The sequence below is a fragment of the Leopardus geoffroyi genome, chromosome A2, assembly GCF_018350155.1.
Source record: "Leopardus geoffroyi isolate Oge1 chromosome A2, O.geoffroyi_Oge1_pat1.0, whole genome shotgun sequence".
In the NCBI taxonomy this organism is placed as follows: Eukaryota; Metazoa; Chordata; class Mammalia; order Carnivora; family Felidae; genus Leopardus; species Leopardus geoffroyi.
Window position 1 is genome coordinate 82,488,822 of NC_059331.1, and position 17,436 is coordinate 82,506,257.

Sequence of the window (17,436 nt, forward strand, 5' to 3'; positions counted from 1 at the left end):
CTCTGTGCTGACAGCTTAGAGCCTGGAGCCTGGTTTGGATTCTGTGTCTCTTGTCTCTCTCTGCCCCTCCCCTGCTAGCACTCTCTCTGTCTCTCTGTCAAAAATAAAGACCTCAAAAAAACCTTTTTTTATTAAGTTAATCATTATATCAAAAGTAATCATTAGCATTGATACAACACCTATATTTATGTTTTCTCATCTTCCTTGTTTAGATTGCCGTGTATTCTCTATTCATTCTGTAGATAGTCAGTGATATGTCAGAGTGGTAAGTGATGTCATGAACACAGTGACTTTTACAGTAATCTTGATCACAGGGATATTAATAGCTGTTTTCCAAAGGAACTGATGTGAATAGGCTAGCTGAGTTCAACCAAGAACACGTCTCCTATCTTCTAGTCCAGTAATGTTTTCTTCATTATATGGTATTACCTCCCTAAAAAAAGAGAGTAGTGAAAGTTTTTGTTTTGAAAGTGTTCTGTTCTAATTTTTTGGTAGTCATTTTCTTCACTCCCTTACTGTTTCCACCCCATATGGAATCCAGCCTAAATTACTGTAAGAAAAGTAATTTTCTGATTTTATGTAACATAACAAATTATAGAGTCACTCATTTTAAGACTTGGTCAAACAAATTAAATATAATTTATTATTATTATAAAGTCCAAATGTCTTAGTGTGAAGTTCTGAGCCTTCACAGTATAGCTTCAATCTACCTTTTTAGTTTTATTTTTCACTGTTTTTCCAAACCGTTGTGTTCATTGTTCTGTCCTCTTCTGGTACTGGTATAATGCCTCGCATGTGGTAGGTCCTGAATGGTTTGCTTTGTTTTTGAGAAGTGAAATCTATGCCTTCCTCAAAACAGAGGATATTAAAACCAGTATTTACAATAAGAATTATGCAAGTCATATATCAGAATATCTAGTAAAAACATGAGTGTTGGTTACTATAGTGGAAAATCCATTTGTAGCATATATATTTTTGTGGTTGGGCTTCCAATTTTTGTGTACATGAAAGTGCTATTTAAGTGTTTTAAGCCTTGTTCCAACCAACCTTAAATCAAAGAAGGATAAGGAAGAAATCTGTTAGTGTAATTACCAATCAAATTTGAGTAGCCACAAAAACCCACAAAGGGACACAAGGAAACTTTTGGAGGTGATGATATATGTTTATTACCTTGACTGTGGTGATGGTATCATGGGTATATGCATATGTCCAAGCTCATCAGATTTTATACATGAAATATGTATAGTTTTTTGTACATCAACTCTACCTCAGTAAAGCTTTTTAAAAATATGAGTAGCTAAGAATGTGTTTATTGTGTATTTTCAACATCCTGCACACTGTTTCCAAAAGTACTTAACAAGATTATTGGTTAAATAAGGCTGTTTGAACACATTTAACTCTGGTCCCTCCCTAAACTTCCTAAATTATTGTGAAGGAACATAAAAATGTATGAAGATTTTGAAAACAAAATTGGAGAGGGATGGCAGAAGGATGATTATAGAACTGTGGAAAGTAGAAAGCTTATCAACCAATGTAAAGGGACTAACAGAACAGGGAAAGCTAAAACTTGCTTTCCTGTAGGTGGGGGAATGGGGGAAGCCCCCCCCCCCCCCAAGAATCAACATGATTCTCCAAAGAACTCTCAGAAAACCTCAGAAATTGGAGGTCCCCCTTAAGACTAGTGTGTAGGATGGGACTAAAAACAAGGAGACTTGAGTGTTTCTATTAAGAGTATTTAGAACCCCAGATTCCTTACATCAAATTGAGCAAATGACTGCCTCTCTCACATCTGGACACACAGGAAGGATTTACTCTGGAGTGGCTGAACCAGGGGGGGTCTTTGGATTCAAGGACATCAGATCCAACTGATGGTGGTGTTGTAGTGCCTTACTGAAAACAGGAATTTGTTATGCTGAATGGTCACATCCTCCAGGTCCTTTGCTCCCAGATTGCTGGTGGGAGAACCTCCCTTTTGAAAAACTAACTAGCTCAAGAGATGAAATGTACACTTTACTCGTTGTGGCCCAATATTGTTGCAAAGGCTGTACTCAGTCCACATGACCTCTAAGCCACAAGCTTCAAGACCCCCCTCTTACATAATGTGTATAGATCTTCCAGTCATTTATAATACTCCATTCTTTAAGAACAGAACCAGGATGATCAGGCATTTGACAACGTCTCTAACATGAAAGATAGACCGAAATAAGCAGGAAAAAAAGGAACCTAGATGAAATAGAGATAATACAAAGTAGAAAAAAGATAGTAAGATAAATTTCCAGTATTAAAGAACAAGAATTTTTATTTTTTTAAAGTTTTTACTTATTTATTTTGAGACAGAAAGAATCCCAAGCAGGCTCCTCACTGACAGTGTGGAGCTCGAACTCATGAACCTGAGCTGAAATGAAGAGTTGCACACTTAACTGACTGAGCCACCCAGGGACCCCACCTTCGACTCTTGATTTCAGCTCAGGTCACGATCTCACGGTTTGTGAGTTTGAGCCCAGTATGGGGCTCTGCACTGATTGTGATTTTCTCTGCTCCTCCCCCGCTTATGTGCGTGCGCTATCTCAAAACAAATAAATAAACTTAAAAAGAAAGTTTCCAATCTGGTAGATAAAAATTATAATACAATGGATTCTCAAAGTTCCATGGTGAAACTGTAGAACCTCAAGAACAAAAAAGAACCTAAAAGCTCCAAGAGAGGGAAAAAACACAGTTCACATTCAAAGGAGCAGGAATCAGAATTACATAATTGTGAAGGAAAATTATTTCTAATTTAAAATTATGTATATTTTCAAAAAATCAATAACCTTGAAAATATAATACTCAAATATAAAAAGCCTCAAGAAATTTGCCTCCCATATGTAGTTCTTAAGAAATTGCAGGATATAACCACCAAAACAAGGAAGTGTACCTTATGTATGGGACCTGGAAAATAGGAGAGTCCTACTGGAGAGAATGTCAGCTCTGTGGGGCCTAGGTAGTCAGTGGTACACACTGGAGCTCGAGCACCAAGGACCTAAAAGCCTAAGAGGGACGTGTGTGGTATTGATAATTACCTATAGTGTGTTTCATGACTAACTGAGAAGAGGTGTATAAATGTGGAAGAAAAAAGAAGGGCTAAATTATTGATGATGCATAGAGAACTGAGCCATCAGAAACATACAGCAATTATTAGAGAAAAATAAGAGGTTGTGTAAGAAAAGATAGGAAATCATAGTGTCATGGGTAAGAATGATATCGATATTGATAAGATTGAACTAGCTAAAAGTTGTAACAGTATTGGGAAGATAGAAAAGATACCTAGCAGGAAGATAATGGAGAATGTGTGAAATAGATCAAGAAATAACAATTTATGGAAAAAAGATAATTTATGAATTTTGAAATATTTTGAAATAATGGAGGTGTATCTTAGAAGCAGCTGTTAAAAAGGCTGAAAGTTGATGTCTCTGGGTAACTGAAGGGCTGTGGGAGGAGACCTGTTTTTCATGAAAATTCTTGTATTTGTAAACAGTATATATTGCCTCACTAAACATTAAATTTTGACAGTTTATAATTTTTTATTCATGAAAGGATGAGCATTCTTATGATGCCCTTTTATTAATGTTTTCAGTTGCCTTGTTGAAGGGGATGCCAAGGAAGAAATACTTCAGCCACCAGAACCTCATCCAGTGCCACCCATCTTGACACCTTCTCCCCCATCAGCGTTTCCAACAGTCACTACTGTGTGGCAGGACAATGACAGATACCATCCAAAGCCAGTGTTGCACATGGTTTCATCAGAACAACATTCAACAGACCTCAACAGAAACTATAATAAGTCAGCAGAACTTCCAGGGAAAAATGAACCAGCTATTGAACAGATGGATAAAAAATTGGAGCGAAATTTAAGTTTTGAGATTAAGAAGGTCCCCCTCCAAGAGGGACCAAAAAGTTTTGATGGGAACACACTCTTGAATAGGGGACATGCAATTAAAATTAAATCGACTCCACCTTGTATAGCTGATAAAACCTCTAAGTCCCAGGAATTGAGTTCAGGGGATCTTAAAGTAGATGATATTTCTCAGAATTCTTGTGTGGACTGCAGCGCAACACAGTCAAATAAAGTTCCGGGTGTTCCACCAGAAGAATCACAGAAGAATTCAGGCACACCTCCAAGGCCAGACCGCTTGCCTCTTGATGAGAAAGGACATGTAATGTGGTCTTTTCATGGACCTGAAAATACCCTACCCATGCCTGAGTCATCTGAAGGCAAACCCTCAGATCTCCACTGTCAAACGATGAAAACTGTGAGTTTAACACCAAGCCCCACAACACCAGTTGACACCCATGATCCTGAAGATCATCATAACAGCTCGCCTCTCTTTAGAGCACCCCTCAGTTTTACTAATCCTCTTCACTCTGATGACTCGGACTCAGATGAAAGGAACTCTGACGGTGCCATGACCAAGAATAAAACTAGTATTTCAACAGCAAGTGCCACAGTTTCTGCTGCCACTAGTACTGAAAGCATTTCTACAAGGAAAGTATTGCCAATGTCCATTGCTAGACATGATATAGCAGGAACAATACATTCAGGTGCTGAAAAAGGTAATAACAGTATCTAACACTTAAATATTTTTACTGTGTTACAGTCACTGTTTTAAGCACTATATCAATTAATTGTTTTGTTCCACATTTCACTGTAGAATCTACAGTACAGTTTCATTATTTTAGATACTTTTTTAAACGTTTCTATTAAAAACTAATAATAAAGTAAGCTTTGTTACCTTATTTTGATTAATTGCATTACTAGATTTTGTGTTTGCAAGGTATTTCAATTGTTGTGACTGAAAATTTTTGTGCTTTTTAGTTTTCCCTCCTATGTTAATAGTTTTTAGTATTTTATGTGGGTCAAAAATTTATCTGACTGAATAATTAGAAATAATTTAGGGAAGATAGAACTGCTTCAAGTAACAAATATTATCAGACAGCTTCGGTGGGCATTTAATTTCATCCATGTTTATCACAAATACTAGTTCATCCTCGTTTAATGCTTTTTTAACTATACAACACCTTTTATACTTGCACGTGAGGTTGCTTTTACCTCTAAGATGAACCAAGAAGCAAAACTGTAACTACTCAGCAGAATATGGGAAATTTAATTCAGTTAGTAGTGAATGGGATATATCCTTATCTACGTCATTGATACTATTATTTGACTTTTTTTAAAACTGTGTTAGCTTTTGAGGATGTGTGCACTTGGTTCCCAAGATGTATTACTGGCTCTTAAAATTCATCTTTGATCCACTAAAATAATCCTGGCTGCCTTCTTAAACAGACCATAAAGTTGAGAGCAAATGTAATAAACACGAAAGCTAATTACTGGTAGATTGATTATCAGTGGTCATTTACTTGTCAGTGGACTCTGGTCATGACCAAAGGTCATGGTATTTAGGCTGGTATTTACAATGTGCAACCAAATAAGTACTGTGAACTTAAATGATAACTTTTTCTGTTCCTGACCTAATAAGTACTACCCGTACTATGGTGCTTTTATTTTCCCCAGCTGACACATACTGTGTTTTTTAATCTTGAGAATGTATCTGGTAGTGTAAATGAGAATCTAAGGTAGTTTCTTAAATTTACATTATAATCTGTAGTCTTGATTCTTCTGTTGTTTGAAGGATCTTCAGAAGATAATGGTTACCACAGTAAATATTACTTTACCAGTTTGCCATAATTTAAGACTGTTAATATCTTTTTCTTCCTCAAATTCAGAGCTTGAAAAATAACTGCCAAGTTGTAACTACACAAGAAAATGGGTTGATGAGAAATTTTCATTTTGGGCTTTTGAAGTATATCAAGCATGCATCTATCTTGTACCTAGGAAATACATTTTTTTTTAACCATTGGTAGAAATAGAATTTTGGTGTGAGGGCAGGAAGGATGCAAGATATGATATGCTCATTAAAAGTTTTTGCCACCTGACCAGTCTTTCGGTGATAATAGAAAAATTTCCTTCAGAATACAAAATACTGGGACGCCTGGGTGGCTCAGTCGGTTAGGCATCCAAATTTGGCTCAGGTCATGATCTCATGATTCCTGAGTTTGGAACCCCGCGTGGGGCTCTGTGTTGACAGCTCAGAGCCTGGAGCCTGCTTTAGATTCTATGTTTCCCTCTCTCTGCCCCTCCCCTACTCGCACTGTGTGTGTGTGTGTGTGTGTGTGTGTGTCTCAAAAATAAACATTAAAAAATAATGCACAGTACTGTATAAGAGGATATTTAAGTCATCCTGTTGTATACTAGCTCACTTCTCAGCATTTTATTTGTATTTCAAAGCAAAGATAGTTCTAAATGTGACTTTTGATTTCTTTTTGCCCTATCCAAACTATGCTAAATGAGTTTGGTATTAACTGAAGATTTTCCTGTGTTAGTGTTCTGTGCTGCAAGCAGTCCTGTTTTTGATGTTACTAGTTACTTTGTAGATGAACCATTGGCACAAGAATTAGATTTTTGTTTCCTTGTTTGTTTTAGAACTTGTTAGGGAGTTAGACAGAACAATTTTATTTTGATACCTAAAAACCTTTTGCATAAGTTATTGCCCGGCAAAAATTACTGGCTATGAGTTTTGATTTTAATACTGACTTCAGCCTCCTGAAAGATTTCTCAAACTTGGCTACACTGAGTCCCCATTTAGTGTTATGATTTGCAAAAACCTGTGTAAAATGTGAAGTTTCTGTTTTTGATAACCTCTAAAATAGAAGTTTATAACATAAAGGTGGTCCAGAGATTGAAAGAAAAACATGAAGCTGAAAAGCATGAGCCACAGTTAGAAAATAAAAGTGTTAAAGAATAAAGACTGCCATGAAAAAAAGAGGTATAGAATTTCTGAAAGATACTTAATGTAACCAAGCAAGACTGTCCTTCCTGATTTGTTCACTTAATTCTGAAATGGCACCAGAGTGCCAAAATTATGCATCCTTTCCTTCCAACAGCTATCTTTTTTTTGTGAGCTGTTAATAATAAAAGGGCAAGGGGAAGAATGATGATGGCTCAGATTATTACTACTGGATAAGGTGGATGGTTCTTTAATGGCTTCACTTTATATGCAAGAGAGAGTTCCAGTACTAGTGACTGACATACAAAATATTGGACTGGAATTCTTAGTAGGACCCAGAGGCTGTATTTCCTTGGGTCTTTGGCTAAATAAATGTAGGAAGGACAAGAGCAATCATACCTGGCTCATGCTAGTTGAAAACTGAAAAGGCTTTGATTTTCAGTCTCTTTAATGCATAGCCTATCAGATATGGTTAAATAGCAAAGTATTATGGCAAGATTGTTCATTTTTTAAAAAGAGAACAGTTGTCAAGGCCCAGACAAAATAATACAGGATTCTTACATTCCCTTTCTTCACTCCATCCTCCCTAACTGGAGAACCCACACACGGAATTATATCCTCATATTTTCCTTCTTTACCTCCAATGAAACTGCATTTACCCTATGCAGAAAGGCTAACTGATGAGGCTTACTTAGTGCATTATCTTTTCCAAGAGCCAATTTTGTTTTTACTGGTGAAAAGCTTTAATATGGCTTCAGTCAGTATTCTCAGAGTAGGTCATATGCCACTGTTCACAAGATTTTAAGCATTAAATGAACATTCAAAAAATGTAATACTTTTATATTAGAAAACAAACACTTGAGATTTGTCATTTTAGTCATTACTGTTTAAAATATGACCAAAGGACACAGTTAAGTTAAAAATGAATGGGACTTAAAAAGTAAATAGTACAGGGGTGCTTGAGTCGCTCAGTCGGTTAAGTGTCTGACTTTGGCTCAGGTCATGATCTTGGGGTTTGTGGGTTTGAGACCCACATTGGGCTCTGTGCTGACAGCTCAGAATCTGGAGCCTGCTTCAGATCCTGTGTCTTCCTGTCTGTGTGCCCCTCCACCGCTCATGCTGTTTCTCAAAAATGAGTATTAAAAAAAAAAATTAAAAAAAATAGAGGACAGATGGTGGTATGTGGTATGGCAAAACTCATGAAGAGAGTTAAGCAATTGATTCCAGTTTGGGAAACACTGGCTTGAGTCAAATGACCAAAGGCTTCCTTTGTGTACTCAAAACATCATCTGCAAGCCCAAACAAGATGTCCCTTGCCCACTGGCTTTTCTACTGAAGGCTGTCTTCAGACTGAGAGGACAGTGACTGATGTCTGCAGGGTATCAGGAAAGTCAGGAATCCTTTTCTCTGTGCAGCAGTGAATGAGTTCATTCCGCTTTGCTCATTAAGTAATACTTGGTAACAAGTTGAGTAGTGAGGATTTCTTGTTTGTTATTTGCATTTTTAAAAACTGATTTCTCTTAGGGGCACATGGGTGGCTCAGTTGGTTAAGTGTCCAGTTTTGGCTCAGGTCCCGATCTCATGGTTCAGGAGTTCGAGCCCTGCATTGGGCTCTCTGCTGTCAGCATAGAGTCTGCTTCAGATCCTCTACCTCCCTCTCTCTGCCCCTCCCCCACTCGTGCGTTCTCTCTCAAAAATAAACATTTTTTAAAAATAAACACTAAAAAGTTCTTAAGATAATTGTGGAAATGACTTTTCTCTCTTATATTAGTTTAGATAACAAGTTCATTTTTAATGAGTTAATATTCTTTAACAAGTTCATAATTTGTCTGAATTTTATGTATTTAATATAGATGTTGATGTTAGTGAAGATTCACCTCCTCCCCTACCTGAAAGAACTCCTGAATCCTTTGTGTTAGCAAGTGAACATAGTGAGTGTCTCTTCTGCTTTTTTATTATTGTACTGTAATAATAAACTCTGAAAAACATGGCTTATTTTAGTCTAGTTGCTATTGAGCTGCATAATTAAATTCAAAAAAAGGCTTGACTTGATATTGACAAATGTTTTTAACTCCTTGAATGAAAAATACTTATTTTTTTTGAAAAATACTTTAAAATATTTTTTGTTTGCTAAGATTGCTAAAATGGCTGCATTTATATTAGATACTACAATTTACTTAAATGTATTTATACCTGTATTTGTAAGTTGGTGTCTTTTCATTCATTAAAAATAGCATTTATTAAAAGACATTAATTGCTTCACTGGGTGCCAGTTTAGGTAAGTAAATATTTAATTTGGGTTGTAGTTGGGCATCAACTCAGTTGGTAACTGAAGGACACTTAAGGCCACATGAGTATCACTGAGAACTGGGAGAAAGTGATATTTCAAAGTCTTGATAATATATTTCTTCTCTGTCTCGTCTTAAAAAAAAAGAGTACAGAAACAGCTTAATATATTTACAATGCCTCATGCTTGGTGGGGTCCTCCCTAATTTTACCTAAGTTACCTTTTACCAATATTTTATTAATTTTAACTGATTTCAAGAATGTGGAAAGTGAAGCCATATACTTCAATACTACTAAATACATCTAAGTCTGCCACATGTATACATTACCATGAGCTTATAACAGTAAACTATATTTTCTTAAATTAATAGAAATAAAATATTTTATGGAAGTGATCGTTTCTAAAAATCTATAGGGTCTGTTTTTGCATCTTTAATGCAAGAAATTCAGGAATTAAAGATGTTAATTGTAAGATTTTATTTTTCTCAGATACACCTATGAGATCTGAATGGAGTGAACCTCAAAGTCAGGAACAGTCTGAACAAAAAATATCTGAAGTGAGTCCTTTTGGGATTGGAACAGCTATAACTTAGTGTTTTTGTTCTTTTGTTAATTTATCTTATAGTTGTTTAATAACTGTCACCTTAAGACTATTAAATATAACTTTTGATCAGCATTTCTTATGGTAAGATTTCAGATGAAAACCCTACATAAAATGTGAGATCTGAAATTTTTAAAAAGGGCAACATGATCTACATATGGCCATCACAGAGTATTATTTTCCTAGACTGCTTTTAAAATCTGTAAATTACTCCATGTTTTAAGTCATTTTGGAAGTGTGAATGGAACAGGAGTTAACATTTTCAGGGTCATAGTACTTTCTTAGAATTTGTTCCTTCCATTATAACACTAAGTACATAGTCCCATCCTTTGGTTTGTCTGGTTACATGAGGTTTCCTTTTCACATTCAGCAAATGTTTGACAGCTAAATATATTAGCCATGTTTCCATACCATTTTTCATCAATATTAACATTTTTCATATTTCCCCCATATTTTAATATCCCCCAAATTAGGGCACATCTTACAGTGATTAAGAAACATACTTTACTTGGCATATATAAAATAGTGGTAACCTGTAATAATGATGTTATTTATGTGTTACAATGTATATCATAATTTGATGAATATGGTAGAATATGGGGAAAATGGGAGTTGTGTTCCTTTGTGTAGTTGCTCCTGCATTTTCAGTTTCCATCCACAAGGAAAAAGTAATTCCCCTATCTTTTTATTCCCAGTATAAAATACCATAACATTTAAAAATTTTAAGCCTAATTGAAAACACCATTGTTTTCTTTCCCTTTAACACTGAGAATTTTGGTGGATGTTGACTTCTTGGGATATACAGTCTTAACAGACCACATTTCCTATTATTTCTTCTAAAAGAGATATATTGTAATAGTTATTAAAATGTCTTCCTTTTAGGGCTTGACAACCCCTGGAAGTGAAAAATGTGGTAAGTTAGATTTTGTTTCTTTCTGTTATAGAGAGAGAGATTAATCTCCATAAAATACCATGCCTCATGGTGTGTGTTATTTACTTGGTTATTTCTGTATGTGAGAATATGTAGGACACTTCTAGAACCTGAACTGTGTAGTATAATTATTTCAAATTAATTATTGTATCAGATATTATTAATCTGGAAAGTAACAGCATTTATTATTGGTAGTTACAGGCTAATAGGAAAGAAATTATTTTTAAAATATTTTTATTTTCTGTTGTTTATAAAAACATTTAGAATCTAGATCTGGTAGTGGTTTGAATAAATGTCCCAAATTAACCTAGATTATTGAACTGGAGCTCTAAAAACTGTTTTGGAATTCTTCCTTGTAGGACTTCCGCATTTATGAAGATCAATAAGATTATGTAGCTCAACCCACTGTTCCAATGCCAAGTTAGAATATTTTTCTGCCACATTACTTGTACTATCATAGTAAAATACATCAAGTTATTATTAATTCTTATAAATCAGTGACCATGAAAGCAGCTTATCAGACGTCCTAGCCTAGGGGCACCTGGTGGCTCAGTTGGTTGACCGTCCACATCTGACTCTTGGTTTCAGTTCAGGTCATGATCCCAGGGTTGTGGGATCGAGCCCTGCATCCGGCTCCATGCTGAGTGTGGAGCCTCCTTGAGATTCTCTCTCTTTCTCCCTCTGCCCTTCTGCCCCACTCACGTGCTCTCTTTCTCTCTCTCTAAAATAAAAATTAAAAACAGCAGCAACAACAAAACATCCTAGCCTGTACAATTCCCTCAGTTTATCTATCATCTGCCCTTACCCTCCATTCTGCTTCAGTTGCTCTCTCCCTGCATCTTTGACTAATGGGGCTCCATTCCATCTTATACATTTTTAATACTCTGTCTACTAGCTGAGGCAACTTAAGGAAAAGAACAGAATAGGGCTTTAGAGTCAAGTCTACCTGGTTTACAATTTCATTTTTACCATTCTACTTACTATATGACTTCAGGCAAGTTACCTTATCTTAGCCTGAGTTTTTTTTCTCTGTGAAATGGAAATAATAGTACCTACCCTAAAAAACTGTTGTGAGGACTTATTTAAATCACATATATGGGCTATCAAACACTGTGGTTGGCACATGATAGGCACTCAAAATGGAAGCAATAGTATTACTACTATCTTTATTATATTAATACTGCTGCTATTGTGGATCCTTGAATCTTTTTTTTTCTAATGTATGTTAACTACTTTCTGGTTTCTCTTCTGTATCCAATCTAGATACTATTCCTCCATTACTCTAGTCCTACTCTAAATTATCCTCTAGTTTCTTTCCCCTAACTCCTGTGCCATTTTATTTTATCCCTCAAGATTCCTGAATACTGCTGGGGAACATTATTCCATTTTCCAGATGAGCCTACAGTTCTGGATCTTCATCCACAGTTGGGCCCCCTGCTTTGCTTGGTTATCTTATCCGCTCTAGCTGGCACGCTTTCTATTTTCCTTGAGTTTTCCAATCTTTACTTTCTTCTGAAATCAATCCTACTGACTCTTGTTCAGTAGATGACCTTTTATTTAACTGAGAAAACTGAGGCCTTTTGACTAGGTCATCATTTCTTCCTAGAAGCCAGTCCTTGAATAGCTCACCACCACTGGGTTTCACCTCCATACCTCTTCTGTCTGTTCCATTGCACTCTGCATCATTTTACTGTAAAACTTACCACACTACTACAATAATACGCTTGTCAGTCTCTCCTACTAGCCTAGGCCTTGACTTGTTTTTATTCTGACCTTGAGCTGAACAAATAACTTTTACATTAAAAAAATTTTTTTTAACGTTCATTTATTTTGAGAGGGATAGAGAGCTTAGAAGGGAGGGAGACTGAGAATCCCAAGTACACTGTCAGAGTGGAGTCAGACACAGGCTCGAACTCATGAACTGTAAGATGATGACCTGAGCCGAAATCAAGAGTCACATGCTCAACCAACTGAGCCACCCAGGAGCCCCATTACTTTTACATTTTTAAAGAACTGTTTAGGGGCTTTGGCTGGCTCATTCAGTAGAGCATGCGACTCTTGATCTCAGGCTCATGAGTTCAAGCCCCACATTGGGTGTAGTACTTATTAAAAAAAAAAAAAAAACTTAAAAACAAAAATCAATGAAGAAGAGGTGACAGAAACTGTATGTTGCTTATAAGGCCTAAAATTTATTTTCTAGTCCTTTATAGAAAAAGTTTGCTGAACTCTGTTTAAACTACAAGCACCAAAGGACAAGGGTCATGTATTATTTGACTTGAATTCCAAGTTTCCATAAGTTTCTTAGAGAGTTATAGAGGATATGATAATGGTTGTGAAAGAATAAATCATAGTAGTTAATTTCTTTTGTTGCTAATCTTATGCACTGGGGATTAAGTAAGTAAACTAAAATTTAATTGATGTAAATCTTTCAAAGAATTACTACTGTTAGAAGCCAGTAGTTCATCAATTAACTATGAACTTGATTGCCATTGATTTCCATATAAAAGCAGTTCACTTGCTATTATTGCCTTAGGACATCGGCACATAGTATAACTACTTTAAGGAAATATAATATAGCAAGATTGAAGTTTATTAAATAAAGTTTTAAGAGCATAAGGAGAATCCATACGTTGCAGAACTACTCACTGAAGATGTCTAAGTGCCCTTGAGAACACCTAACATGATTTCCTGTGTTCGTCACTGCATTTATATTTATCTGGGCCTCTGAAATTATGATGTCCAAGAGAGAAAACTTGCTCTTTTAATTTAATACACACATTAAAATCATTAAAGGATTCTATATATGATGCTACAAATGATGGTGATTAACAATCTTTATTTTGCATTTTAGATCATCCAGCAGGAGGTATTCACACAGAGACTTGTACAGAATGTCCACCTATTTTCAGTAACAAGAAAGACCAACTATCAGAAAGTCCAACAGAGGCCACAGATATTGGTAATTTGTTTACTAAATAATTTAAAAACTTTATGTAGTTAATGCTGGCAAGAATGAGAAAAGGGTATTTGCCATCGTTTCAGGCTTTCCTTAGAAAGGCAAAGTTTATCAAACTTTGTGCTATGATTTATTCAGGTTCTTAAATAAACTACCCAAAGCAAATTAAGAGTTTTTAGTAAATTAAAATACATTTCTGAACACTAATCACTATGGCATTTTGATTATAGGTTTTCGTAATCGCTGTGGAAAACCCAAAGGACCAAGAGATCCGCCTTCAGAATGGACATGATTCAGGGAGCTAACAGACACTTTAAATTAGACTGGAAAATTCAAGTGCCACTGAAAGCCAGATTTATAGTATTCCATCTTAAAAACGTGGGACTAACAGCAGTGTAGATTGTTGCCTTAGTATTTTTTTTTTGCTAGGACCATCTACCTGCCTTATACTACACTTAGGAAAAAGTATTACATATGGTTTATTTTGTAACTTCAAGTATTATTGCCTTAATGTCTCTTAACCCTGTTACACGCTGCTTGTAGACATGTTAATATAGTAATACTTTTATGATAAATTGAGTTTAAGGACTACTCTTTTGCTAATGTTTTATCATGTATGCATTATTTTGTATATGTACAGGGCAAGTAGGTATATAATTTGATAAAGTTGCAGTCATAAAATATTATTAACAGAAGATGTAAGAAATTTCTGCATGGTCTAAATCTTTGTGTACCTTATTTGTAAATTATTTGCCCTGAAGTTTTAGAAAATAGTTTCTGAATTTTAAAATTGCTGGATTCATGCAGCCAGCGTTGCAGGTTATCAGAGATCAAAGATTGTAATAATAATACATTTTGTAAATTGTAAGCAAAAAGTTATTTTTATATTATATACTGTCTAATTGTCCATCCTAATTGTCCTTGTTTTCATCTAGTCATGGAGATTCAGTAAGTGCCTTGGAACAATATTGAATTCTCTTAGCTCGTGAGTGTGTGTGTGTGTGTGTGTGTGTGTGTGTGTGTTACTTTAATATTTGAACTCAAGTGGGATTAGAAGACTATCAAAATATATGTATGTTTCAGGATATTTGACCTGCCATTAAAAAAAAAACAGAAACAATTTTACAGTGCCTACTTGTCTTGGTTTTTCATTCCTTATTCCAAGGGAATTAGAGTTAGTATCCACCTTCCAGTGTTTAAGTCATGAGTGTGAATGGAGTTTAATCTCTTAATTAAAGAATTCCAATACTTCTACTAATTCTAATACTTATCCTTGTGTCAGCCCTAGGCATCCTTCTCATTATTGTCTAATAAGATCCAGTAAAACACCAAACAGAGGTAAGGTTAGGAAGGGGGAACTGGTTTCTTCCCATCCTACAACTGGAGCATAGATCCCATCCAGGTGTCCCAAGTTTGAATTCTAACACCAGGGATTAAAGTTAATGGATGTCTATATTTTCCCTCTGCATACGAAAGAGATAAAAGGGGCGCCTGGGTGGCTCTGTCAGTTAAGCCACTGACTCTTGATTTCGGTTCTGGTCATGATCTTATGGTCCTTAAGTTCAAGCCTCACTGTTAGCGCAGAGCCTGATTAGGATTCTCTCTTTCCCTCTCTCTCTGCCCCTCCTGGGCTCCCCCCTCTCTCTTAATCTCTCTCAAAATAAATAAGTAAACTTTTGAAAAAATTATACAAAGAGAGAAGAAATTATAAGACTAAAGTAAGAGAGTGACCTTACCTGAGTAGAAGGATTATTGCAGAGGAGAAAATAAAACTATCATTTCACGTCAATTTTTTTTTAAAGCTCATTGGTCTCTGTGTTTGCTCCTTAGGATTTCAAATTTTTCCCATATGTTTTGGTCATAAGGAAATATGAATACAGTGGACCCTTGACATTCACAAGACACAGACACCTCTATAGCATATCATTTTCCTAAAAAAAATTAAACTAAAAGTATAACATTTATTTTTTTTTTTATTTTTGAGACAGAGAGTGACAGAGCATGAACAGGGGAGGGTCAGAGAGAGAGGGAGACACAGAATGTGAAACAGGCTCCAGGCTCTGAGCTGTCAGCACAGAGCGCGACGTAGGGCTCGAACTCACGAATAGCGAGATCATGACCTGAGCGGAAGTCGGATGCTTAACCGACTGAGCCAACCAGGCGCCCTAAACTGAAAGTATAACTGGAAAACGAATTTAGCTCCTTCATGTACTTGATGATTTGTATAATATGGTACTAAAATAATTTATAAACATTTTTATGTTGGGAAGGAGTTGCTTGGAACATCTTCATTGAAAAATAACATATTCAGGGGCACCTGGGTGGCTCCGTTAAGTGTCCAAGTTTTGATTTTGGCTCAGGTTATGATCTCACGGTTCATGAGTTTGAGCTGAAGTCAGGCTCTGCTGACAGGGCAGAGCCTTCTTGGGATTCTCTCTTTCCCTCCCCTGCGCGCTCACTCTCTCTCAAAGTAAACAAACATTAAAAAAAATATATAACGTATTCAGAAGAGTGCAAAAATCATACTAATAATCATAAAGTTTATACCCGTTTGAGTGTGACTACCACCTAGATGCAGCAGTAAAATAGGATCAGCCACTGAGAACCTTTCCTCTTGGGCTTCTGAGATTTCTTTCTTTTTTTTTTTTTTTTAATTTTTTTTTTTTTCAACGTTTATTTATTTTTGGGACAGAGAGAGACAGAGCATGAACGGGGGAGGGGCAGAGAGAGAGGGAGACACAGAATCGGAAACAGGCTCCGAGCCATCAGCCCAGAGCCCGACGCGGGGCTCGAACTCACGGACCGCGAGATCGTGACCTGGCTGAAGTCGGACGCTTAACCAACTGCGCCACCCAGGCGCCCCTGAGATTTCTTCATTACCATATGAGTAGCTGTTACTTCTTTTTCATTGCTATAGAGTTATGCATTGTATGAATGTACCACAGTGTGTCCATTCTGCCATTAACAAACATTTTGATGGCTTGGATTTGGGAATATTACAGATTATGCCACTATGAACATTTTTTAATGTGTTATTTGGTACATGTAGTACATACATCTGTTGGCAGAATATCGAGGAGTGGAATTTTGGGATCATAGGGTACACATACATATCTGCCTTTAGTAAGTAGATACTGCCAGTTGTCCTAAGTGGTTGTCCCAATTGTTATATATTTCTTGGTACTGCCCTTAATTTTCATTTTAGCCTTTCTAATGGGTACAAAGTGGTATTGGTTGTGATCGGAGTACGTATTTCTATCTAATGTTCCATTTTTCTGTTCAGGGAATGATTTTTTTTTCCCCATTGGCCAATCACCATTTAATGTCCTTGCTCCACTGTTACACAGTTTTGTCAGGTATCCATTGATACCAGTTATGTATCCATTTATCTGTGAGTCAGTTTCTAGATTTTTCTTTCTATTCTATTGCCTATCCTCAGGATGATATTTTAAATTGTCTTTTTCTAGCTTTAGCTTTCTCCCAAGGATTAGTTTTTATACTGGTTGGAACTGTGAGTCGAACAGTTACTCATTTTTCTTTTTCTGTGTAAAGCATATGGTAAGCTCATTTGTATCTGAGATAAACCACTGCCAAATTCATCCTGCTGCTTTACCCAAAACCTCTACCTTGTATAACTAAGGGTACAAAGGCTTTTAAATCTTTCTATTTCCTTCATAACACTATCAGTTAGCTTTCCTTCGGGAGCAATTTTTCATGAATAGTACTTTTCACTCTAATACTTTTCACTTTATGGACATTTTCTCCATAAACAGATAAACAGAGAGCAATAAAGCCATAGTTATGTCAGTGCTGAGCCAGGCTCAGTCATTAGCTGAGTAAC

General features: G+C 36.1%; 1 protein-coding gene and 1 long non-coding RNA gene across 4 annotated transcripts in view; one reads left to right on the forward strand and one right to left on the reverse strand.

Annotated features, from left to right (window-relative positions):
- Nucleotides 1–14,725, forward strand: part of PTPN12 (protein tyrosine phosphatase non-receptor type 12) — a 105,653-nt gene extending 90,928 nt beyond the window's left edge. For both annotated transcript variants that reach the window (XM_045494574.1, XM_045494576.1), the window contains 6 exons: nt 3,614–4,590; nt 8,675–8,752; nt 9,597–9,664; nt 10,591–10,621; nt 13,491–13,598; nt 13,826–14,725. In XM_045494574.1, coding sequence (XP_045350530.1) covers nt 3,614–4,590; nt 8,675–8,752; nt 9,597–9,664; nt 10,591–10,621; nt 13,491–13,598; nt 13,826–13,887 — 1,324 coding nt within the window. In that variant the 3' untranslated portion in view covers nt 13,888–14,725. The remainder of the gene's footprint in view (nt 1–3,613; nt 4,591–8,674; nt 8,753–9,596; nt 9,665–10,590; nt 10,622–13,490; nt 13,599–13,825) is intronic.
- LOC123606367 overlaps nt 1–17,436 on the reverse strand; it is a 154,493-nt gene that overhangs the window by 79,706 nt on the left and 57,351 nt on the right. The window lies entirely within an intron of this gene.